This window comes from Pseudophryne corroboree, chromosome 1 (assembly GCF_028390025.1).
Source record: "Pseudophryne corroboree isolate aPseCor3 chromosome 1, aPseCor3.hap2, whole genome shotgun sequence".
NCBI classification, from domain to species: domain Eukaryota; kingdom Metazoa; phylum Chordata; class Amphibia; order Anura; family Myobatrachidae; genus Pseudophryne; species Pseudophryne corroboree.
Window position 1 is genome coordinate 80,190,952 of NC_086444.1, and position 25,669 is coordinate 80,216,620.

The window sequence follows — 25,669 nt, forward strand, 5'->3', positions numbered from 1 at the left end:
ACAGAACAGAGGCATCAAATCTACTAAATTATTAAATCACACAGGATTTGCCTTAGGCCTTAAGCCAATGACGTAAAGCTAAACAGTAACAAAATGTAACCAGGGTAACTTGTATGTAAGATGCCTCTTCTTTAATACAACTGAGCACAAAAAAAATAAATAAATAAATACACAGTAAGAGCTGAAATACACAGTAAGAGCTGAAATATACTGTACTGTTCTCATTAGCAGATTATTCATTGATAAGGAAAAGGTTTTCTTGTGCTGAGCCTGCTAAGTGTGACTATAGACAATCTAACCTGATCAAGATCAAAGTAACAATAGATTAAATATGCAGATGTTTATATCGATATTGGATTCATTGATCATACAACCAGAGAACGTGTCATCTGTGGCTGGACTGGAGCTTGTGTGTATTCTAATAATACTGTAACGGGATCAGTATGATTTGCTGATGGACGAGATGCCGGCGGTTATAATAACAACAGCGGTATCGTGTCCATCAGAATCCAGACAGCCTAAACCTGACACCCCCACTACACCCCGCTGCACGCACGATTGGGACGCCGGCTGTCCGTAATGCGACGCTGGCATCCCGACGCCAGCAATGCTTCCTACTTCGGGATCCAGGCGCCGGTATATCAATCGCCGGGAACCCGTCCGTCGGGAAGTTAACTGCTTCCCTAATGTAACAACATTATACTATGTGAAGCTGTTGCTTTGTTCTTGTTGACTGTTTTTGAAGAACTATATGCATAACTGAAAGCGTCCCCAATCGTATGCTCAGCCAACTGGACATATCGCATAAGATCAAAATGAGTCTCAGTAAGGAGGATCAGCCACCTCCAACTCTGGCTCTGTTAAGAGTATACCAAATATGTAAAACTTGACTTTTCTATCTACTCTAAGTACATTGTTCACAAATCTATACATTCACAATGCTGATGCTACACATCCACCGAACCCGGAAGTGGTAAGCCAATCAGGCTTCTGTGGTTTAGGTAAAGCCTCTCACATGACCGTCTACAACAAATGTACTTTGTACACGGACTTTACATTCCAGCTAGAGGTCTTTGTTCAGAAATTCTGACAACATAACTCATTAAAGAGAGCTGTCCAAACACATCAGCGTGTTACATTTACAGAATCCATTGTATACCTGGGACTACTCACCCCATACAGTACGTACATATATCTAGAAGATTTGTGTGCTTATCAAAATGAAGAGCTTTACAATATGGTTCATCATGGGATGTTGCTGGGAAGAATATAATTGAACTACACAATTAACTGTTGCAGAATGATATAATGACTTAAAGAAAGGCGACACACACACACACACACACACACACACACACACACACACACACACACACACACACACCTCCAATGGGGCAGAGACTGAGGTGAATGAGGACATATTCTCTGTACAGTTCTACATAGTACGACTGGAGCTATATAAATGACTAATAGCAATGATAATAATATCTACCTTAGTGAGTGGGTGGTGGCTGAGTAAGGTGTGGAGACGTTGGTAATTGCTGCTTTTGTGGTTGTGGCAAGCTGGCTCACATTGATGGGGGTGGGAGTGACAGCGCTCCTGGCGATGCATCGATTATATATGGTCTGAAAGTATAAAATAGACTGTTATTAATGAACAGAACCAGCCTATGAAAACATCATGGATCTCTTTGTACACCCTCCAAATTCAGGGATCTTATCAATATTGTAGCTGTAATTCCCAACACTGAGAATTACACCTTACACTGGGTTTACTAACATGTGAAGGGAATGGATGGAGCAATAACGCCTAAAGACTGGGGATATCAGCTGAACATAGCGGGTAATTCAGAGTTGATCGCAGCAGCAAATTTGTTAGCATTTGGGCAAAGCCATTTGCACTGCAGGTGGGGCAGATATAACATTTGCAGAGAGTTGGATTTGGGTGGGGAGTGTTCAAATTTAAATCTAAATTGCAGTGTAAAAATAAAGCAGCCAGTATTTACCCTGCACATAAACAAAAAAACCCACCCAAATCAAAATCTCTCTGCACATGTTATATCTGCCCCACCTGCAGTGCACATGGTTTTGCCCAACTGCTAACAAGTTTGCTGCTGCGATCAACTCTGAATTACCCCCATAGTCTTACTTTCCAAGCTGGTCTTATCAAGGCTCTCAAACAGACCTACAGGTAGATTACTAAGAAGTGTTTTGTTTATATTTCATTTCACTGCAATAGTAACGGCTTTTATTATCTGACCAATGATACTGAACAGTTACCTAAAGCACACACCAAATATTATTTAGAAGTATGCTGCTGTGACCACACAGAGCCTGATTCAGAGGGAGTGTCAATTCATGGGTGAATGAGTGATGTTTTAAGTCTACGCGGCACAGAATCAGATGCACGGTTTGAGCATTTCAGTGGGCGTTCCTGGGAAGTAAGCAGGTGTGTTGCTGAAAGCTGCTGCATTCAAAGACGCACAGCCGCTCACACAGGAAGCCACACGCAGTTGGAGAAACTGCACCAACACACTGTCATATGGTGCTTCAAGAGAGCATCTCAGTTGTTTGAAAATCATCTTTGTCCACCTCCGAATCCGGCCCACAATATGGAGGCACGCTGTGTAGTGGCACTGTTCTTTTTATTGCTCCGATTACTAGGAGTCCATCAGTCATGAACAATGGATGACAAATGGTACGTCCAGAGGCTTGTCATTAATTTACCCATAATATTTATCTGCTGCTCTGTTATTTTACAGGGTGAGGCAAAAAAAAAAAAACACAACAAACAAAACCCTACGTTTTAGAGGTTAATAAAAAAATAAAAATAAAAAAATAAATAAAAGCATGGTAAATGCTATTCAAATTGTTACTACATAATATAAAAGTGCACGGAATACAATTTATGTTCAATTGGTTTTGATGAATATTGTTCTTCCTTGGAACACCGCAGCCTTCAGTTCATTAATGGTTCTTGGTCGATGCGTGTAGACCTCAACTGTCATATGGCCCCGCTGGCTGTGTAGAGGCCTTTCATGAAGAGGAGTTGTTTTCTGCTTGATAACATAGCCAGATAAAAGAAAAAGTGGGCTTCAGCAGGAGATTGCAGCGACCCGCCGAGTGAAGAGACCCTTCAGAAACACGCCAAATGTGTATCACGAATGAAGGCCACCATCTGGATGATACATTCGAAGCCAAACAAAATAAACTGTACTCCGTGCACTTTTTGATTATGTACTAGAATTTTGAATAACATTTACCATGACTTTATCAACTCACAAAATCTGAGTTTTTTTTTTGCCTCAAATTGTATAAAAACAGTGGTTCAACTACATGCATCCTTTATCATTCCCAATAAAACTAGCTTTCATGTTGCTTGAATGGTTTGGGCAATCCCTCCTTTAGCAAACACACCACATACATTCCGGATATACGGTTGTACACCTTGCCAATAAAGTGGATTCTGACATGTAACAAGAGGATGTTGGTGGGCGGGGAACATGGCAATCTCTCCTGAAGCAAAGGTGGCATCTGTCTATAGCAGGAATTCCCAACCTCGTTCCTCAAGGCACACTAACAGTCCAGGATTCAGTTATATCCATGCTTGACCACAGGTGACAATTAGCAGCTCAGTTATTATGATTTAACTACATGTGCTGAAGCCTGGATATCACTAAAACCTGCACTGTTGGTGTGCTTTGAGGACCGAGGTTGAGAATGCCTGGTCTATACGGTTGCAAAATGTGATGAATGGCCTACAGAGCTCTGACAATAAGCTGGATTCAGTATTAGCGGGTTCTCAGCTGCAGTTAGTATTACAGCATGGTTGACCAACAGTGAGGAACTACACAGATCACCACACTGGCGAGCTTGCGAGGCAGCTTACCGTACTAACGTCCAGTGGTATGATAAACACAATCAAGAAACACAGGCACCAGGCTAGGAGTGTGGCCACTAGCACAAGTCTGTGTTGTTTTTTGAAGTCCCCAAATCGGTGCAGGAGAAAGAGGGCAAGAAAAAACACAAATACAATCTCAACTCCAAGGGCCGCTCCACTCATTGTTACCAACGCTCTTCAGCCACTGGGGGTACGGGAATTAGTTCAGGTTCAAAGCTGTAAGAGATCAGTGTAACACAACATGAGCTCAAAACAATGGGAATAAAACTGAATGAGAATATAAGTTTTAAGGTACAATAAGGATCATTTAATAATAACGTATAGAGGGGACAGTCACCAATACACTCAATGGAACAGTGATATCTCCCTGCATCCCATATAATAATACACAGAGTGGACAGTCACTAGTACACATAGAGGAGAAGTGATATTCCCTGCATCCCATATAATAGGGGACAGCCACTAATATACATAGAGAAGCAGTAATACACAGAGGGGAGTCACTAATACACAGAGGAAGAGTGAAATCTCCCTGTAGCCCATATAATAATATACAGAGGGGACAGTCTCTAATACACAGAGAAGTGATATTCCCTGCATCCCATATAATAATACACAGAGGGGACAGCCACGAATACACATAGAGAAGCAGTAATAGTAATACACAGAAGAGAGTCACTAATACACATAGAGGAACAGTGTCATCTCCCTGCATCACAAATAATAATACACAGAGGGGACTGTCACTAATACACAGAGAAGCAGTAATAGTAATACACAGAGGGGAGTAACTAATACACATAGAGGAAGAGTGATATCTCCCTGCAGCCCACATAATACACAGAGGGGACTGTCACTAATAGTAATACACAGAAAAGAGTCACTAATACACATAGGAGGAACAGTGATATATTCCCTGCATCCCATATAATAATACACATAGAAGCAGTAATAGTAATACACAGAGGGAACAGTCACTAATACACATAGAGGAACAGTGATATCTCCCTGCATCCCATATAATATACACAGAGGGGACTGTCACTAATACACATAGAGAAGCAGTAATAGTAATACACAGTGGAGCAGTGATAGTCCCTGCATCCCATATAATATACACAGAGGGGACAGTCACTAATACACATAGAGAAGCAGTAATAGTAATTACACAGAGGGGAGTCACTAATACACATAGAGGAAGAGTGATATCTCCCTGCATCCCATATAATAATACACAGAGGGGACAGTCACTAATACACATAGAGGAAGAGTGATATCTGCCTGCATCCCATATAATAATACACAGAGGGGACAGTCACTAATACACATAGAGAAGCAGTAATAGTAATTACACAGAGGGGAGTCACTAATACACATAGAGGAAGAGTGATATCTCCCTGCATCCCATATAATAATACACAGAGGGGACAGTCACTAATACTCATAGAGGAAGAGTGATATCTCCCTGCATCCCATATAATACACAGAGGGGACTGTCACTAATACACATAGAGAAGCAGTAATACACAGAGGGGAGTCACTAATACACATAGGGGTCGATTCTATTCGGCAACTAATGAATAGCGCCGGGAATTAGCTCCCGACGCTATTCAATTCAGCAACTAGTTACCTGCAATTGTCGGGAATTCTTCTCTCATCCCCGGGGGATGAGAAGAGAAACCCGACAAAAGTGCTGCCTCGCGGCCGGCGCAAGGCTGATTCTGTCGGGAATCAGCCTCTCGCCGGGGAGTTAAGTCGGAGAATGCCCGTTCTCCCGACAAAACTACCTGTTTTGTCGGCGAGAACGGGCCATCGCCGACGTAACTAGTTGCTGAATTGAATAGCGTCGGGAGCTAATTCCCGGCGCTATTCATTAGTTGCCGAATAGAATCGACCCCATAGAGGAGAAGTGATATCTCCCTGCATCCCATATAACAATACACAGAGGGGACAGTCACTAATACACATAGAGGAAGAGTGATATCTCCCTGCATCCCATATAATATACACAGAGGGGACAGTCACTAATACACATAGAGAAGCAGTAATACACAGAGGGGACAGTCACTAATACACATAGAGGAAGAGTGATATTCCCTGCATCCCATATAATAATACACAAAGAAGCAGTAATAGTAATACACAGAGGGGAGTCACTAATACACATAGGGGTCGATTCTATTCGGCAACTTAAGAATAGCGCCGGGAATTAGCTCCCGGCGCTATTCAATTCAGCTCCAGTTAAGTCGGCGATGTCCCGTTCTCGCCGACTTAACAGGTAGTTTTGTCGGGAGAACGGGCATTCTCCGACTTAACTACCCGCGGCGATGCTGATTCCCGACAGAATCAGCCTCGCGCCGGCCGCGAGGCAGCACTTTTGTCGGGTTTCTTCTGTCATCCCCCGGGGATGAGAGAAGAATTCCCGACAATTGCGGGTCACTAGCAGCTGAATTGAATAGCGTCGGGAGCTAATTCCCGGCGCTAATCTTAAATTGCCGAATAGAATTGACCCCATAGAGGAGAAGTGATATCTCCCTGCATCCCATATAACAATACACAGAGGGGACAGTCACTAATACACATAGAGGAAGAGTGATATCTCCCTGCATCCCATATAACAATACACAGAGGGGACAGTCACTAATACACATAGAGGAAGAGTGATATCTCCCTGCATCCCATATAACAATACACAGAGGGGACAGTCACTAATACACATAGAGAAGCAGTAATAGTAATACACAGAGGGGAGTCACTAATACACATAGAGAAGCGGTAATAGTAATACACAGAGGGGACAGTCACTAATACACATAGAGAAGCGGTAATAGTAATACACAGTGGAGCAGTGATAGTCCCTGCATCCCATATAACAATACACAGAGGGGACAGTCACTAATACACATAGAGAAGCAGTAATAGTAATACACAGAGGGGAGTCACTAATACACATAGAGGAGAAGTGATATCTCCCTGCATCCCATATAATAATACACAGAGGGGACAGTCACTAATACCCCTTTCTCTGACGTCCTAGTGGATGCTGGGGACTCCGTCAGGACCATGGGGAGCCGCTATTCCCCATGGTCCTGACGGAGTCCCCAGCATCCACTACGGACTACGAGAAATAGATTTATCGGTAAGTAAAATCTTATTTTTACACTCGCATGAAAATCCCGGGATTTTGCACGTGAACGCGCAAAATCCCGGGATTTTGCACGTGAACGCACATCATCCCGGGATTTTTCTCAGTGTAAAAGGGTACAGGGTCAATTTCCCGGGACGAGCATCCCGGGATTTCAACCCAGGTCTCGACCAGGGTTGGTCCCAGGACCGTCCCGGGAAGCTGTGTAGTGCGAAAGGGTCCGTCCCGGGATTCACTATCCCGGGACTGTTAAAAGGACTCGGATTGGAGCTTTCTTGGGCTCAGAAAAGATGATGTCATCTTTTCTGAGCCCAAGGCCATTTCTAATGACATACATATGCATTTACAGGGATATCCCGGGATCAGTGTAAATGGGGCTGTCCCGGGTCGATCCCAGGTCTTAGTGCAGTGTGAAAGGGGTCAGTCCCGGGAAGCATCCCGGGAGTGCGAGTGTAAAAGGGGTATTATACACATAGAGGAAGAATGATATCTCCCTGCATCCCATATAATAATACACAGAGGGGACAGTCACTAATACACATATAGAGGAAGAGTGATATCTCCCTGCATCCCATATAATATACACAGAGGAGACAGCCACTAATATACATAGAGAAGCAGTAATACACAGAGGGGAGTCACTAATACATATAGAGGAAGAATGATATCTCCCTGCATCCCATATAATATACACAGAGGGGACAGTCACTAATACACATAGAGAAGCAGTAATATTAATACAGAGTGCAGCAGTGATAGTCCCTGAATCCCATATAATACACAGAGGGGACAGTCACTAATACACATTAGAGCAGTTCTATCTCCCCGTAGCCTGTGTAATAATGTACAGACTGAGAACAGTCACTGTGTAGTGGTAAATAAATGGAGGAAACACGCCCCATGCTGATACAAAGATAGGACTATGAATGTCCCGCCCTGTGACTTACGGCGAGGTTTCCTCACACGGTACCCCCGGGACGCATCACCGGCTCACTCCGCGATATACCGGCAGCACAGCGGCCCAGAAACACTCACTGACAAGACAAGATATGATATTTAGGTGCGTCACTTCCTGTCGGCTTCCGCCCCCTAATGTGCGTCACTTCTTCTCAACTTCCGCCCTGATAGCTCGCATCACATGAAGGGGAGAGCCGCGGGTTGGCCAACCCTGAGCTAGACCATACCCTTCCTGAGCTGGTCAGCAAAAGCAGGAGGGACACGTGACACGTCAGAGACGCATGCGCACTGGGCAATCGGCATCGTGTGACGTCATGACGCAGGACACGTACACAGAAAGAGCTCTGGGCGGCGGGCGCGGGAAGTGTAAAAGGGGAGACGGAGAGCGGTCGCTGATCATGCAGAGGTAACGGCACCGGAATCAGGGGGTGGGGTTATCATTGCGTGTGCAGCTTTATAGTCACTGATAGGCATTCTGGGACGTATGGTGCCACTGATCTGCTCTTATTATGTCCTCTCTCCTGCTCCATCCCGTTCACCTCCCGCCCTGCACTGTGCTCATTATCTCGCACATATCCCATCCTGTGTACCTCTGTCCCATGCTATCCCTCATATATCCTACCCTGTGTCCAATGCTATCACTCATTATCCCACCCTGTGTACCTCCTGTCCCATGTAATCCCTCATTATCCCTCACATATCCCACCCTGTGTACCTCTGTCCCATGCTATCCCTCATATATCCTACCCTGTGTCCAATGCTATCACTCATTATCCCACCCTGTGTACCTCCTGTCCCATGTAATCCCTCATTATCCCTCACATATCCCACCCTGTGTACCTCTGTCCCATGCTATCCCTCATATATCCTACCCTGTGTCCCATGCTATCCCTCATATATCCTACCCTGTGTCCCATGCTATCACTCATTATCCCTCATATATCCCAGCCTGTGTACCTCTGTCCCATGCTATCCCTCATATATCCTACCCTGTGTCCAATACTATCACTCATCCCACCCTGTGTACCTCTGTCCCATGTAATCACTCATTATCCCTCACATATCCCACCCTGTGTACCTCTGTCCCATGCTATCACTCATTATCCCTCATATATCCCACCCTGTGTACCTCTGTCCCATGCTATCCCTCATATATCCTACCCTGTGTCCCATGCTATCACTCATTATCCCTCACATATCCCACCCTGTGTACCTCTGTCCCATGCTATCCCTCATATATCCTACCCTGTGTCCCATGCTATCACTCATTATCCCTCACATATCCCACCCTGTGTACCTCTGTCCCATGCTATCCCTCATATATCCTACCCTGTGTCCCATGCTATCACTCATTATCCCTCATATATCCCACCCTGTGTACCTCTGTCCCATGCTATCCCTCATATATCCTACCCTGTGTCCCATGCTATCACTCATTATCCCTCATATATTCCACCCTGTGTACCTCTGTCCCATGCTATCCCTCATATATCCTACCCTGTGTCCCATGCTATCACTCATTATCCCTCATATATTCCACCCTGTGTACCTCTGTCCCATGCTATCCCTCATATATCCTACCCTGTGTCCCATGCTATCACTCATTATCCCTCATATATCCCACCCTGTGTACCTCTGTCCCGTGCTAACACTTGTTATCCTGCATATGTCCTATCCCGTGTACCTCTGTCCCATGCTATCCCTCATATGTCCCATCCCGTGTACTTCTGTCCCATGCTATCCCTCATTATCCCTCATATGTCCCACCCTGTGTACCTCTGTCCCATGTTATAACTCATTATCCCACATATGTCCTATCCCGTGTACTTCTGTCCAGTGCAATCCCTCATATGTCCCACCCTGTGTACCTCTATCCCATGTTATCACTCATTACGCACATCTCACATAGATCCCATCCCGTGTACTTCTGTCCCATGCTATCCCTCATTATCCCGCATATATCCCACCCTGTGTACCTCTGTCCCATGCTATCACTCATTATCCCGCATACGTCGCATCACGTGTTCTTCTGTCCCATGCTATCCCTCATTATCCTGCGTATGTCCCATCACGTGTTCTTCTGTCCCATGCTATCCCTCATTATCCTGCGTATGTACCATCCCGTGTTCTTCTGTCCCATGCTATCACTCACATATCCCACCCTGTGTACCTCTGTCCCATGCTATCCCTCATATATCCTACCCTGTGTCCCATGCTATCACTCATTATCCCTCATATATCCCACCCTGTGTACCTCTGTCCTATGCTATCCCTCATATATCCTACCCTGTGTCCCATGCTATCACTCATATATCCCACCCTGTGTACCTCTGTCCCATGCTATCACTCATTATCCCGCATACGTCCCATCCCGTGTACCTCTGTCCCATGCTATCCCTCATATGTCCCATCCTGTGTACCTCTATCCCATGTTACCACTCATTATCCTGCGTATGTCCCATCACGTGTTCTTCTGTCCCATGCTATCCCTCATTATCCTGCGTATGTACCATCCCGTGTTCTTCTGTCCCATGCTATCCCTCATTATCCTGCGTATGTACCATCCCGTGTTCTTCTGTCCCATGCTATCCCTCATTATCCTGCGTATGTACCATCCCGTGTTCTTCTGTCCCATGCTATCCCTCATTATCCTGCGTATGTACCATCCCGTGTTCTTCTGTCCCATGCTATCCCTCATTATCCTGCGTATGTACCATCCCGTGTTCTTCTGTCCCATGCTATCCCTCATTATCCTGCGTATGTACCATCCCGTGTTCTTCTGTCCCATGCTATCCCTCCATTATCCTGCGTATGTCCCATCACGTGTTCTTCTGTCCCATGCTATCCCTCATTATCCTGCGTATGTCCCATCACGTGTTCTTCTGTCCCATGCTATCACTCATGATCCCGCATATGTCTCATCCTGTTTACTTCTGTCCCATGCTGTCCCTCATTATCCTGCGTATGTCCCATCACGGTGTCCTTCTGTCCCATGCTATCCCTCATTATCTGGCATATATCCCATTGCGTGTACTTTGGTCCCATACTGTTGGAGATCAGATGATCTCCAAGTGCCGCCTGTCCATACAGTGTGAATGGGAAACGGGCCGCATTGACCCGGCAACCCGTTCACACCGGACAGCGACCCGGGTTGATGCCGTCTTAAACCCTGGTCTCCACCAGGGTTGAAATACCGGGTCCCTTGATCTGGGATATTTCCCCATGGCCCTTTCAGACCGCACAGCAACCCGGGTTACTGCGCTCATGTGCAATAAAATAACCCTTACAAGATGGCAGTCTGAAAGGGGTATTAATGTACAGTGCAGCTGTGCCACTGGTTTCTAGTGACTTGATAATCCCTATAAAGTATGGTTTTGCCACCTCACAGTATTGGGGTCATTGGTTTGATTTATGCCAGTGGCAAATGTGTGGAGTTTGTAGGTTTTCCTCCTATTTACAAAGGTTTCCTCCCACAATCCAATTACTTAGATCTATTATGTGATCCATTCTCAGAGGCCATGAGAGAGGTAACTTGTGTTATTCTGTAGGAGACACCTTCAAGAGATTCCCGCTTCCGAACGGAATATATTGAACCTCGGTTGGTCATGGGACTCGAAGAAGAGCTCAGACCTCTTCTGTGGAATGGGAGTTACCCCTATGGAGAAAGATCCACAGGACACAGAAAACACCCCTCAGGACCAAATTGTACAGATGACCCCACCTCAGAAACGTCAGAAAAAGAAAGAGAAAGATGACCTATTTATTATATCTAGGCGTCCCAGGACAGCCAGAGCCTGTCAGTCAGGTACGTGTTGTCGGGCGCAGTGTCTTCCATTTCTCATACCTGTAAAGGGATGACCATTGGGGGTCATGCAGACTTGATCGCACGGGTGTTCGCAAGGTGATTGATAGGAAGAGGCCATTTGTGGCTGGTGTTTGTCCAAACGTTTACAGGGAGGGTGTCCGACGTCCGCTTCGGCCCCGATAAGTCTGTTCTCATCGCACTGTAGGAGTAAGTCCTGGGCTGCGCAGAGACTGCACACACTTGATTTTTGCAGCTGTGCGTACACATGGTATCGCACACTTGCGTGGCGAATTGACACTCCCCCTGGAGGCGGTGACAATCCGAACGCAAGACAGCAAACTTTGCAGCCCATCGATCAGGTCTGAATCACCCCCATTGTCCGTGTTTCTGCCTTATTGTACTGCTGTACATGTCCTTAAAAAAATGTTATTGCCCATTTCCTTTTTCCTCCTAGGGGTGTCCTGGGACTCGCTGCCAGATGAGTTACTGCTGAGTTTATTTTCCTACCTGCATCTTACTGACCTTTTGAGAGTCTCTCGGGTCTGCAAACGGTGGAACAGACTTTCGTGAGTGCTTACTATAAGAGAATGAAAAAAGAAGTAATACTCATGATGTCTATAATTGAAACTCGCTCTTCATTGTCCTGAGCTAGGAACTGAAACTGGCCTATAACGCCTGCTACTCGAGGAAATCTGCTACGTGCAGACATGGTAGCATAGCGTTACTTTACCAATGATTGCTAAGTAATGTAATGATTAAAGGAATACTATGACAGTGCAGGGATTACCGTGCATGTATACCAATACAGTTTGGTAATACAGTGGCGTCTGAGAAGTCTTTACATATTTTTCTCTATCGTCCTAGTGGATGCTGGGGTTCCTGAAAGGACCATGGGGAATAGCGGCTCCGCAGGAGACAGGGCACAAAAAGTAAAGCTTTTCCAGATCAGGTGGTGTGCACTGGCTCCTCCCCCTATGACCCTCCTCCAGACTCCAGTTAGATTTTTGTGCCCGGCCGAGAAGGGTGCAATCTAGGTGGCTCTCCTAAAGAGCTGCTTAGAAAAAGTTTAGCTAGGTTTTTTATTTTACAGTGATTCCTGCTGGCAACAGGATCACTGCAGCGAGGGACTGAGGGGAGAAGGAGTCAACTCACCTGCGTGCAGGATGGATTGGCTTCTTGGCTACTGGACATCAAGCTCCAGAGGGACGATCACAGGTACAGCCTGGATGGTCACCGGAGCCGCGCCGCCGGCCCCCTTGCAGATGCTGAAGTCAGAAGAGGTCCAGAATCGGCGGCTGAAGACTCCTGCAGTCTTCTAAAGGTAGCGCACAGCACTGCAGCTGTGCGCCATTTTCCTCTCAGCACACTTCACACTGCAGTCACTGAGGGTGCAGGGCGCTGGGAGGGGGGCGCCCTGGGAGGCAAATGTAACCTATATAAAGGCTAAAAATACCTCACATATAGCCCCCAGAGGCTATATGGAGATATTTAACCCCTGCCTGATTTCTCTAAATAGCGGGAGACGAGCCCGCCAGAAAAGGGGCGGGGCCTATCTCCTCAGCACACGGCGCCATTTCCTCTCACAGCTCCGCTGGTCAGGACGGCTCCCAAGTCTCTCCCCTGCACTGCACTACAGAAACAGGGTAAAACAGAGAGGGGGGGCAAATTTATGGCGATATTTTGATATAACAAAGCAGCTATAAGGGAGCACTTATTATAAGGCTATCCCTGATATATATATATAGCGCTTTTGGTGTGTGCTGGCAAACTCTCCCTCTGTCTCCCCAAAGGGCTAGTGGGTCCTGTCTTCGTTAGGAGCATTCCCTGTGTGTCTGCTGTGTGTCGGTACGTGTGTGTCGACATGTATGAGGACGATATTGGCGTGGAGGCGGAGCAATTGCCAAATATGAGGATGTCACCCCCTAGGGAGTCGACACCAGAATGGATGCCTTTATTTATGGAACTACGGGATAGTGTCAACACGCTAAAGCAGTCGTTTGACGACATGAGACGGCCGGACAATCAATTAGTGCCTGTCCAGGCGACTCAAACACCGTCAGGGGCTGTGAAACGCCCTTTGCCTCAGTCGGTCGACACAGACCCAGACACAGGCGATGACTCCAGTGGTGACGGTGACGAATCAACCGTATTTTCCAGTAGGGCCACACGTTATATGATTTTGGCAATGAAGGAGGCGTAACATTTAGCTGATACTACAGGTACCACTAAACAGGGTATTATGTGGGGTGTGAAAAAACTACCTATAGTTTTTCCTGAATCAGAAGAATTAAATGACGTGTGTAATGAAGCGTGGGTTGCCCCTGATAAAAAGCTGATAATTTCAAAGAAATTATTGGCATTATACCCTTTCCCGCCAGAGGTTAGGGAGCGCTGGGAAACACCTCCTAGGGTGGACAAGGCACTAACACGCTTATCTAAACAAGTGGCGTTACCCTCTCCTGAGACGGCCGCACTTAAAGATCCATCAGATAGGAGGATGGAAAATATCCAAAAAAGTATATACACACATGCAGGTGTTATACTACGACCAGCTATAGCGACTGCCTGGATGTGCAGTGCTGGGGTAGTTTGGTCAGAGTCCCTGATTGAAAATATTGATACCCTGGACAGGGACAATATTTTACTGTCGTTAGAACAAATAAAGGATGCATTTCTTTATATGCGTGATGCACAGAGGGATATCTGCACACTGGCATCACGGGTAAGTGCTATGTCCATTTCGGCCAGAAGAACTTTATGGACGCGACAGTGGACAGGCGATGCGGACTCAAAACGGCATATGGAAGTTTTGCAGTATAAAGGGGAGGAGTTATTTGGAGTCGGTCTATCAGATTTGGTGGCCACGGCTACAGCCGGGAAATCCACCTTTCTACCTCAAGTCACTCCCCAACAGAAAAAGGCACCGACCTTTCAGCCGCAGCCCTTTCGTTCCTTTAAAAATAAGAGAGCAAAGGGCTATTCATATCTGCCACGAGGCAGAGGTCGAGGGAAGAGACAGCAACAGGCAGCTCCTTCCCAGGAACAGAAGCCCTCCCCGGCTTCTACAAAAGCCTCCGCATGACGCTGGGGCTTCTCAAGCGGACTCGGGGACGGTGGGGGGTCGTCTCAAAAATTACAGCGCGCAGTGGGCTCACTTGCAAGTAGATCCCTGGATCCTGCAGATAATATCTCAGGGGTACAGGTTGGAATTAGAGACAGATCCACCTCGCCGTTTCCTGAAGTCTGCTTTACCAACGTCCCCCTCCGAAAGGGAGACGGTTTTGGAAGCCATTCACAAGCTGTACTCTCAGCAGGTGATAGTCAAGGTACCTCTTCTACAACAAGGGAAGGGGTATTATTCCACTCTTTTTGTGGTACCGAAGCCGGATGGCTCGGTAAGGCCTATTCTAAATCTGAAGTCCTTGAACCTGTACATAAAGAAGTTCAAGTTCAAGATGGAGTCACTCAGAGCAGTGATAGCGAACCTGGAAGAGGGGGACTTTATGGTATCCTTGGACATCAAGGATGCGTATCTCCACGTTCCAATTTACCCCTCACACCAGGGGTACCTCAGGTTCGTTGTACAAAACTGTCACTATCAGTTTCAGACGCTGCCGTTCGGATTGTCCACGGCACCTCGGGTCTTTACAAAGGTAATGGCCGAGATGATGATTCTTCTTCGAAGAAAAGGCGTATTAATTATCCCATACTTGGACGATCTCCTAATAAGGGCAAGGTCCAGAGAACAGCTAGAGATGGGATTAGCACTGTCTCAAGAAGTGCTAAAACAGCACGGGTGGATTCTGAATATTCCAAAATCCCAGTTAATGCCGACAACTCGTCTGCTGTTCCTAGGGATGATTCTGGACACGGTTCAGAAAAAGGTTTTTCTCCCGGAGGAAAAAGCCAAGGAGTTATCCGAGCTTGTCAGGAACCTCCTAAAACCAGGAAAGGTGTCTGTACATCAATGCACAAGAGTCCTGGGAAAAATGGTGGCTTCTTACGAAGCAATTCCATTCGGCAGATTCCACGCAAGAATTTTCCAAAGGGATCTGTTGGACAAATGGTCAGGGTCGCATCTTCAGATGCACCTACGGATAACCCTGTCTCCAAGGACAAGGGTGTCTCTTCTGTGGTGGTTGCAGAGTCCTCATCTATTGGAGGGCCGCAGATTCGGCATACAGGATTGGATCCTGGTGACCACGGACGCCAGCCTGAGAGGCTGGGGAGCAGTCACACAAGGAAGAAACTTCCAGGGAGTATGGACGAGCCTGGAAACGTCTCTTCACATAAACATATTGGAACTAAGAGCAATATACAATGCTCTAAGCCAGGCAGAACCTCTGCTTCAAGGAAAACCGGTGTTGATCCAGTCGGACAACATCACGGCAGTCGCCCATGTGAACAGACAGGGCGGCACAAGAAGCAGGAGTGCAATGGCAGAAGCTGCACGGATTCTTCGCTGGGCAGAGAATCATGTGATAGCACTGTCAGCAGTGTTCATCCCGGGAGTGGACAACTGGGAAGCAGACTTCCTCAGCAGACACGATCTTCACCCGGGAGAGTGGGGACTTCATCCAGAAGTCTTCCACATGCTGGTAACCCGTTGGGAAAGACCGATGGTGGACATGATGGCGTCTCGCCTCAACAAAAAACTGGACAGGTATTGCGCCAGGTCAAGAGATCCGCAGGCAATAGCTGTGGACGCGCTGGTAACGCCTTGGGTGTACCAGTCGGTGTATGTGTTTCCTCCTCTGCCTCTCATACCAAAAGTATTGAGAATTATACGGCAAAGAGGCGTGAGAACGATACTAGTGGTTCCGGATTGGCCAAGAAGGACTTGGTACCCGGAACTTCAAGAGATGATCACGGAAGATCCGTGGCCTCTACCTCTAAGGAGGGACTTGCTTCAGCAGGGTCCCTGTCTGTTTCAAGACTTACCGCGGCTGCGTTTGACGGCATGGCGGTTGAACGCCGGATCCTAAAGGAAAAAGGCATGCCGGAAGAAGTCATTCCTACTTTGATTAAAGCGAGGAAGGAAGTAACCGTGCAACATTATCACCGAATTTGGCGAAAATATGTTGCGTGGTGCGAAGATCGGAGTGCTCCGACGGAGGAATTTCAACTGGGTCGATTCCTACATTTCCTGCAATCAGGATTGTCTATGGGTCTCAAATTGGGATCTATTAAGGTTCAAATTTCGGCCCTGTCGATTTTCTTTCAAAAAGAATTGGCTTCAGTCCCTGAAGTCCAGACCTTTGTTAAGGGAGTGCTGCATATACAGCCGCCTGTGGTGCCTCCAGTGGCACCGTGGGATCTCAATGTGGTTTTGGAATTTCTAAAATCTCATTGGTTTGAACCACTAAAAAAGGTGGATTTGAAATATCTCACATGGAAAGTGACCATGCTTCTAGCCCTGGCTTCGGCCAGGAGAGTGTCAGAACTGGCAGCTTTATCTTACAAAAGCCCATATCTGATTTTCCATTCGGACAGGGCAGAACTGCGGACTCGTCCGCATTTTCTCCCTAAGGTGGTGTCAGCATTTCATCTGAACCAGCCTATTGTAGTGCCTGCGGCTACAAGTGACTTGGAGGACTCCAAGTTACTGGACGTTGTCAGAGCATTAAAAATATATATTGCAAGGACAGCTGGAGTCAGAAAATCTGACTCGTTGTTTATATTGTATGCACCCAACAAGATGGGTGCTCCTGCGTCTAAGCAGACGATTGCTCGTTGGATCTGTAGCACAATCCAACTTGCACATTCTGTGGCAGGCCTGCCACAGCCTAAATCTGTAAAGGCCCACTCCACAAGGAAGGTGGGCTCATCTTGGGCGGCTGCCCGAGGGGTCTCGGCATTACAACTCTGCCGAGCAGCTACGTGGTCAGGGGAGAACACGTTTGTAAAATTTTACAAATTTGATACTCTGGCTAGGGAGGACCTGGAGTTCTCTCATTCGGTGCTGCAGAGTCATCCGCACTCTCCCGCCCGTTTGGGAGCTTTGGTATAATCCCCATGGTCCTTTCAGGAACCCCAGCATCCACTAGGACGATAGAGAAAATAAGATTTTACTTACCGATAAATCTATTTCTCGGAGTCCGTAGTGGATGCTGGGCGCCCATCCCAAGTGCGGATTATCTGCAATAATTGTACATAGTTATTGTTAACTAATTCGGGTTATTGTTGAAGGAAGCCATCTTTCAGAGGCTCCGCTGTTATCATACTGTTAACTGGGTTTAGATCACAAGTTGTACGGTGTGATTGGTGTGGCTGGTATGAGTCTTACCCGGGATTCAAAATCCTCCCTTATTGTGTACGCTCGTCCGGGCACAGTACCTAACTGGAGTCTGGAGGAGGGTCATAGGGGGAGGAGCCAGTGCACACCACCTGATCTGGAAAAGCTTTACTTTTTGTGCCCTGTCTCCTGCGGAGCCGCTATTCCCCATGGTCCTTTCAGGAACCCCAGCATCCACTACGGACTCCGAGAAATAGATTTATCGGTAAGTAAAATCTTATTATCATAGAAAAATTGTGATTAATTTCAGAAGGGCTTACGGGAAGTGTAACTGTTGCTACCTCAGCAATGATTCACTTCTCAGTGCTTCTCCCGCATACAGGATACATACATTTACTTGTACTTTATTGAGCACCCACTATGTATGAATAAATGTATTTCCTCCCCTTAGGTGTGATGAATCTCTGTGGCACAGCCTTGATCTGACTGCCAAACATTTGACAGATGGAGTGATTGGAAGTTTGCTGTCGCTGGGTGTTGTTGTGCTGCGCTGCCCCAGGACTAGTATTGGAGAAGTGATGTTTAAACAAATTAGGTGAGAAATCACAACAGTCCTGTAAAGCAGATAGGGGGATTTAATCCCTATGCAGGCACACATTGTCTTACTTTCATGTCTCTATACAAGGTCAGACCCAGTCATTCGTTGGCTGGGTATTTGGCAGCATTCCCTGTGGCCAGATCTGCCACAAGGTTATAACACGGCTGCAGTTTGTGGTTTTCCTTTGGCACCAGCGATCAGCCATGAGTGGTCCTTGGTCTTTCTTGCTCCTCCCTCTACTGTTTTGTCCCTCCTTCTACTTTATCAGAAATTTGTTTTAATTACTTCTATGGGGGTAATTCCAAGTTGATCGCAGCAGGAATTTTTTTTAGCAGTTGGGCAAAACCATGTGCACTGCAGGGGGGGCAGATATAACATGTGCAGAGAGAGTTAGATTTGGGTGGGTTATTTTATTTCTGTGCAGGGTAAATACTGGCTGCTTTATTTTTACACTGCAAATTAGATTGCAGATTGAACACACCCCACCCGAATCTAACTCTCTGCACATGTTATATCTGCCTCCCCTGCAGTGCACATGGTTTTGCCTAATTGCTAACAGAATTCCTGCTGCGATCAACTTGAAATTACCCCCTATGTGTAGTACGCTTAGCAAGTGGTGGAGGTCAGGAAATGTTTTATCCACCCGTAGGAGAAGTCCTGATCTGGACTGTTTGCTGTAGCATTGCTGTATATATGTGTATTTTTAAACGGTCCGTTAGATAAATCATATAGATAAGCTTTACTTAATTTGTCTCCTAAAGCAGCCGGCTTCTTGATGGATTTTCTAGCACTCTCTGTGCACCATTGGGGACCTATAATGTAAGACTGTTTCTTATGACTCCCATAGGCCTCTGCGGCTCCAGCATGCAGACTTCTCCAACTGTACAGTGAGCACAGACACATTGCGGAGCATCATCTCCTGCTGCCACAGACTGCACAATCTGAGCCTGGAGGGCATGGATCTTACTGATGACATATTATGGTAAGGCGTTACAATACTTCAGTGCTAGTATGGCGCCCTGGAATTCAGGTATTGCCGGTCTTAGCGGAGGAAACCAAATGCATCCTAACATCAATCAGTGGTAACCATATATCTGCTAATACCTGGGTGTTTTATAGAGAAAGCTGTTCAATAACCATCTAGCGAAAAAATAAAGTAAATTCATATTGTAAAGATAAATAGATTACTTTGGTTTCAAACTGCAGTTATTGCCCTGGTTGGAGGAACTTCTCCATCAGTGTAAGATCTAAAATGTTAATGAGGTGATTAACACCAGTTATTTAAAGTAGTGAGGGAATACATGTAAACAACTCGTACAGTGGCTCACAGAGCCTCTCTGATAGAGCAACGTCTAACAATAAGTGTATAACATTCTCCATAACTTGGCGTAACGCGAGACTTCAGCTGGCACACAGGGGACATGATCTGCACACTTGGCACAAGAACCAAAAGGATCGGACTAGATCGCAGGTTCTCAAACTCGGTCCTCAGGACCCCACACAGTGCATGTTTTGTAGGTAACCCAGCAGGTGCACAGGTGTATTAATTACTCACTGACACAATTTAAAAGGTTCACAGGTGGAGCTAATTATTTCACTTGGGATTCTTTGAGGAGACCTGCAAAACATGTGCTGTGTGGGGTCTTGAGGACCGAGTTTGAGAACCTGTGGACTAGATCAATATGGTGCTCCACTATCATGCTGCCTGTTCTATGGGAGTATAGTGCTGTGTATTAGAAATCACTGGTAGTCGCTGGTCTGTATAGCTGTGATTTGCCACTACTGAACTTAGCAAACATTGGGGCAAATGTATTAACCCGGAGAAAGCATAAGGAAGTGATAAACCAGTGATATGTGCAAGGTGATAAAGGCAGCAGCCAATCAGATCCTAACTGTTAATTTACATATTGGAGCTGATTGGCTGGTGCCTTTATCACCTTGCACATATCACTGGTTTATCACTTCCTTATGCCTTCTCCAGGTTAATACATCTGCCCCAGTATCCGCCTGAAGTGAGGCAAGTGCGCAAATGCTTGTACAACACACACATAGGCATAGTGTGTAATCACCACTGGCGCCACAACATTAGTAGCCACATAAATAGGATAAAAACATAGTACTTCTCTCTTGTGGTACGCAGTCTCATGAGTAAGTATTTCAGACACGTGGAAAGAACCCACTTTACTTTCCATAGGCAACCTACCTGCTTGCGCTAGGGGGTATGTTCACCTGCTTTGTTTTACACACACACACACACACACACACACACACACACACACATATTCAATACCCTGCGGTTATTTGCTTGCTAAAATCCCTGCGGCGTGGGGAAAGGCTGTTCAATTAAATAGCCTTTCTCTAACGTCCTAGGGGATACTGGGATGGTAATAGTTACCATGGGGTATAGATGGGGTCCATTGGAGCCATTGCACAATGGCAAGGGCCAATGTTAAATGGTCTGGTAACATCATAGTGTTTTGATACCATGCCTAAGGCTGAGCTACAGCTGGAGCCATGCTCATCTTAGCTTCTCTGCTGCGCCTAGGTGCACCATGGTTTATTAGCATAAGCCTTTCATCTATTGTTCTCAGCTGCAATACAATACAGAGAGAACAATACAGCAGGGGATTAAGTCCGACTGCCCTGGCTCGGTTAATCCTATTAAAGGCAAAGATGAAGAGTGCTCCATCTGTATTATCACTTCTGCAACATATTCAGGATTCGGTTAACTTCATGAGTGAGGCAATTAAGGAGATTGGCATTATCAAACACGCTCCACTGCTATGGCTGTGTCGGCGCGCAGGGCTCTGAGGCTGCAATTGGACGGCGATTCCAAAAAGTTTGTTGAAACCTTCCTGTCACAGGGGAGACTTTGTTTGGTGAGGAACCGAACAAGTGGATTTCACAAGCAACTGCCAGCAAATCCACCTATCTGCCATCAGCGGCTCCTCCGGCCTGACGTGCCTATCCCATTCCCTCTCTCCAGTCCCTTCGTGTTGCCAGATTTAGGGGCAGAGGTGCTTCCAACGTAGCTCTAGGAAACCGAGGTAGAGCACGCTGGCCAGCGGCCGCTGGTTTCCTGGAACAGAGTTCAGGCTCTGCTTCTACCAAGCCCTCCGTGTGACTGTTGGCCTCAGCCTCAAGAGGCAGTTCAGTTGGGTGCTCACCTCAAATATTTCAGCCATGTTTGGGCGGAATCCTGCCGGGTTCCTTGGGTGAGAAACCTTGTCTCCCAAGGATACCCGTTGGCGTTTATACAGCTCCCTCCTCACAGACTCTTCAGGACAGGCTTACCAGCTTCACCTGTGTCCAAGGTTACCTTGCTAGAGGCCATCCAACGACTGCAACAAATGCAGATCATTGTTCCAGTTCCCCCCTCTACTCAGAAACAAGGGTTTTTATTCCAGCCTGTTCATGGTACCGAAGCTGGACGGTTCGGCCTGGCCAATCTTGAACCTCAAATCTCTGAACCCATACCTAAGGGTGTTCAAGATGGAATCCCCTGATTTCAGGCCTGGAAGAGGGGGAATTCCTGGTATCCCTGGATATCAAGGATGCGTACCTTCACATCTCAATATGGCTGCCTCATCAGGCTTACCTCAGGTTTGCACTAAAGGAAGATCACTTCCATTTCCGGGCCCTACCCTTTGGCCTATCCACAGGTGTTCACAAAGGTGATGGCGGAGATAATGCTACAACGCTGCGTAAGGCGTTTGAACATCGTTCTATACTTGGACGATCTCCTCATAAAGGCTGTGTCCGAAGCTCGGTTGTTAGAAAGCATCACCCTGACTCCACGGCTTCTGATGGATCACGGGTGGATTCTCAATCTGCAGAAATCACACCTGATACCATCACAGACTGCAGTTCTTGGGGATGATCCTGGTCACTGTTTCTCAGAAGGTGTTCCTTCCTATGGACAAGGCCTTGACAATTCAAACGATGGTGCGCTCTGTTCTGAAACCTCCGAAAATCTCGGTGCATCTCTGCATCCAGCTGTTGGGCAAGATGGTAGCCTCATACGAGGCAATCCAGTACGGAAGATTCCATGCCCGTCCTTTCCAGCTGGATCTGTGGAACAAATGGTCTGGCTCACGCCTGCACATGCACCAGCGGATATTCCTGTCACCAAAAGCAAGGATTTCCCTGTTATGGTGGTTACAGATCCCCCACCTGGTAGAGGGTCGACACTTCAGAGCTCAGGCTTGGGTTCTATTGACAACGGATGCGAGCCTCCGCGGTTGGGGTGCTGTCACCCAGGGGGCTCAGTTTTAGGGAATGTGGTCACCCCAAGAGGCCTCTCTTCCGATAAAAAGTCTGGAACTCAGGGCGATTTACAATGCCCTTCTACAAGCTTCTTCTCTCCTCCAACATCAGGCCATACAGGTCCAGTCAGACAACGCCACGACGGTGGCAAACCAACAAGGAGGAACAAAAAGCAGGGCCGCAATGCGAGAGGTGTCCAGTATACTCCTCTGGGCGGAACGAAATGCCAGGGCCATGTCGGCCATCTTCATACCAGGAGTGGCAACTGGGAAGCAGACTTCCTCAGCAGGCACAACCTGCACCCGGGGGAGTTGGGGCTTCACCCGCAGGTGTGTCAGCTGTTGGTACAACGGTGGGGCTGCCCGCTGATCGACATGATGGCTTCTCTTCTCAACAAGAAGCTGCACCGATACTACTCCCGGACAAGGGATCCACAGGCTGCAGCGGTGGATGCTCGGACGGCGCCGTGGATTTACCAGTTCATCTATCTGTTGCCTCCAATTTCTTTCATTCCCAGGGTCCTAAAGAGACTTAAAAAGGTAAAACGTTCAGGCAATTCTGATTGCCCCGGATTGGCCTTGCGGGCCTGGTATGCGGACTTCCTGGCCATGTCCCTCGAAGGGCCCTGGCCTCTGCTGCTTCAAAAGGACCTTCTTCTGCAAGGTCCGTTGTCTATCCAGACTTAGCGCGGCTATGTTTCACGACATGGCGGTTGAAAGGGAGATCTTAGCCCGAAAAGGCCTTCCCGCCAAGGTTATCTCGACTATGGTCCAGGCTAGGAAGGTGGTCACATCTAAGCTTTACCACTTCATCTGAAGAAGTATGTCTCCTGGTGTGAGGGTCGACAGTACTCCACTGTGGATTTTCATCTGGATAGGTACTTGCTCTTCCTACAAGCAGTTGTGGATATGGGCCTTCGTTTAGGCTCCATGAAGGGTCAGATCTCAGCCCTGTCTGTGTTTTCTTCCAAAGACAGTTGTAACTGTTCTAAGTTCTAACTGTTTTACCGGAACTCCAGACATTCCTCAAAGGTGTCCTTCGTATTCAGCCACCCTTTGTACCTTCCACGGCACCGTGGGATCTCAATTTGGTCCTGACCTTTCTGCAATCAGAGTGGTTTGAACCTTTGCATCAGGTAGACTTGAAATATTTGACTTGGAAGACTGCCATGTTATTGGCCTTGGTCTCAGTGAGGCGTGTCTCGGATTTAGCGGCCTTACCCTGTAAGAGCCCTTACCTGGTGTTTCACGAGGATAGAGTGGAGCTCAGGACTCGCCCTAGTTTCTGCATAAAGTGGTGTTGGCATTTCACATCAACCAACTGATAGTGGTTCCTCTCTTGTCTGACACGTCTGTTTCTAAAAAAAATCCTTGGCCGTTGTTCGGGATTCCCTTTTTGTTTTTTATGACGCTACAAAGATTGACTGTCCTGCTTCGAAACAGTCGATTTGCTTGTTGGATTCGGATGACTATCCAACAGGCTTACGCTTTGGCAGACTTGCCACTGCTGAGTTCTGTTCACTCCCACTCCACAAGGTTGGTGGGTTCTTCCTGGGCGGCTGCCCGTGGTGTGTCTGCTTTGCAGTTAGGCTGAGCTTCTTCTTGGTCTGGTCCGAACACTTTATTTTTTTTGTAAACTTTTACAGGTTTGATACCTTGGCCTTCAGTTGGGTGTTCGGTTTTGCAGGGGTCTCAGCACTCTCCCACCCATTCTGGGAGCTTTGGGACATTCCCATGGTAACTATTACCATCCCAGTGTCCCCTAGGACGTTAGAGAACATAGGAATTTTATACCTATCGGTAAATCCTTTTCTCCTAGTCCGTAGGGGATACCGGGCTCCCGCCTCTGTGCTTTGAGTTTTCCTGCAAGAGTTGTTCTTGTGCGTTTGTTGTTTGGGTCTGCTGTTGCTGTCCCTGTTTTCAAGTTGTGGTTAGCATTGCCTTCCTCGTGTTATGTTGTGTGCTGGTTCGTATCTCACCCCTATTCCTTATCGGGTTTTCCTCCTCTCAAAGTATGTCCGTCTCCTCTGGCACAGTTTTCCTAATAGAGGGGCATAGAGGGGAGGAGCCAGCACCCTGAAGAATTTTTAAAGTGCCATGGCTCCAATGGAACCCATCTATACCCCATGGTAACTATTACCATCCCAGTATCCCCTACAGACTTGGAGAAAAGGAATTACCGGTAGGTATTAAATTCCTATTTCTCTTACGTCCTAGAGGATGCTGGGGACTCCGTAAGGACCATGGGGTATAGATGGGCTCCGCAGGAGATATGGGCACCTAAAAGAACTTTCTAGTATGGTGTGCACTGGCTCCTCCCTCTATGCCCCTCCTCCAGACCTCAGTTAGATCTTGTGCCCAGAGGAGATAGGGTGCATTACAGGGAGCTCTCCTGAGTTTTCTGTGAAAAGAATTTTGTTAGGTTTTTTATTTTCAGGGAGCTCTGCTGGCAACAGACTCCCTGCATCGTGGGACTGAGGAGAGAGAAGCAGCCCCACTTCTTAAGAGTTTAAGGGCTCTGCTTCTTAGGTTACTGGACACCATTAGCTCCAGAGGGAGTCAGAACACAGGTCTCACCCTGGGGTTTGTCCCGGAGCCGCGCCGCCATCCTCCTCACAGATGCCGGAAAAAAGAAGCCGGGTGAGTATTCGAAAAGAAAGAAGACGTTAGGCGGCAGAAGACTTCAGATCTTCCTGAGGTAAGCGCGCAGCAGTAAGCTGCGCGCCATTGCTCCCACATAACACACACACACATGGCACTGGT

The 25,669-nt window shown here is 47.0% G+C and overlaps 2 protein-coding genes across 4 annotated transcripts in view; one reads left to right on the forward strand and one right to left on the reverse strand.

Annotated features, from left to right (window-relative positions):
- Nucleotides 1-8,240, reverse strand: part of LMBRD2 (LMBR1 domain containing 2) — a 63,491-nt gene extending 55,251 nt beyond the window's left edge. For all 3 annotated transcript variants that reach the window (XR_010243901.1, XM_063960963.1, XM_063960949.1), the window contains exons 1-3: nt 7,994-8,240; nt 3,890-4,117; nt 1,493-1,626 (exon numbers count right to left, since the gene is read on the reverse strand). Coding sequence is in view for 2 of the 3 variants with exons in the window: in XM_063960963.1 (XP_063817033.1) it covers nt 1,493-1,626; nt 3,890-4,063 (308 nt within the window). In the remaining variant the exon portion in view is untranslated. The remainder of the gene's footprint in view (nt 1-1,492; nt 1,627-3,889; nt 4,118-7,993) is intronic.
- Nucleotides 8,214-25,669, forward strand: part of SKP2 (S-phase kinase associated protein 2) — an 84,000-nt gene continuing 66,544 nt past the window's right edge. The window contains exons 1-5 of the mRNA XM_063960979.1: nt 8,214-8,409; nt 11,552-11,808; nt 12,263-12,374; nt 18,495-18,638; nt 19,489-19,623. Coding sequence (XP_063817049.1) covers nt 8,285-8,409; nt 11,552-11,808; nt 12,263-12,374; nt 18,495-18,638; nt 19,489-19,623 — 773 coding nt within the window. The 5' untranslated portion in view covers nt 8,214-8,284. The remainder of the gene's footprint in view (nt 8,410-11,551; nt 11,809-12,262; nt 12,375-18,494; nt 18,639-19,488; nt 19,624-25,669) is intronic.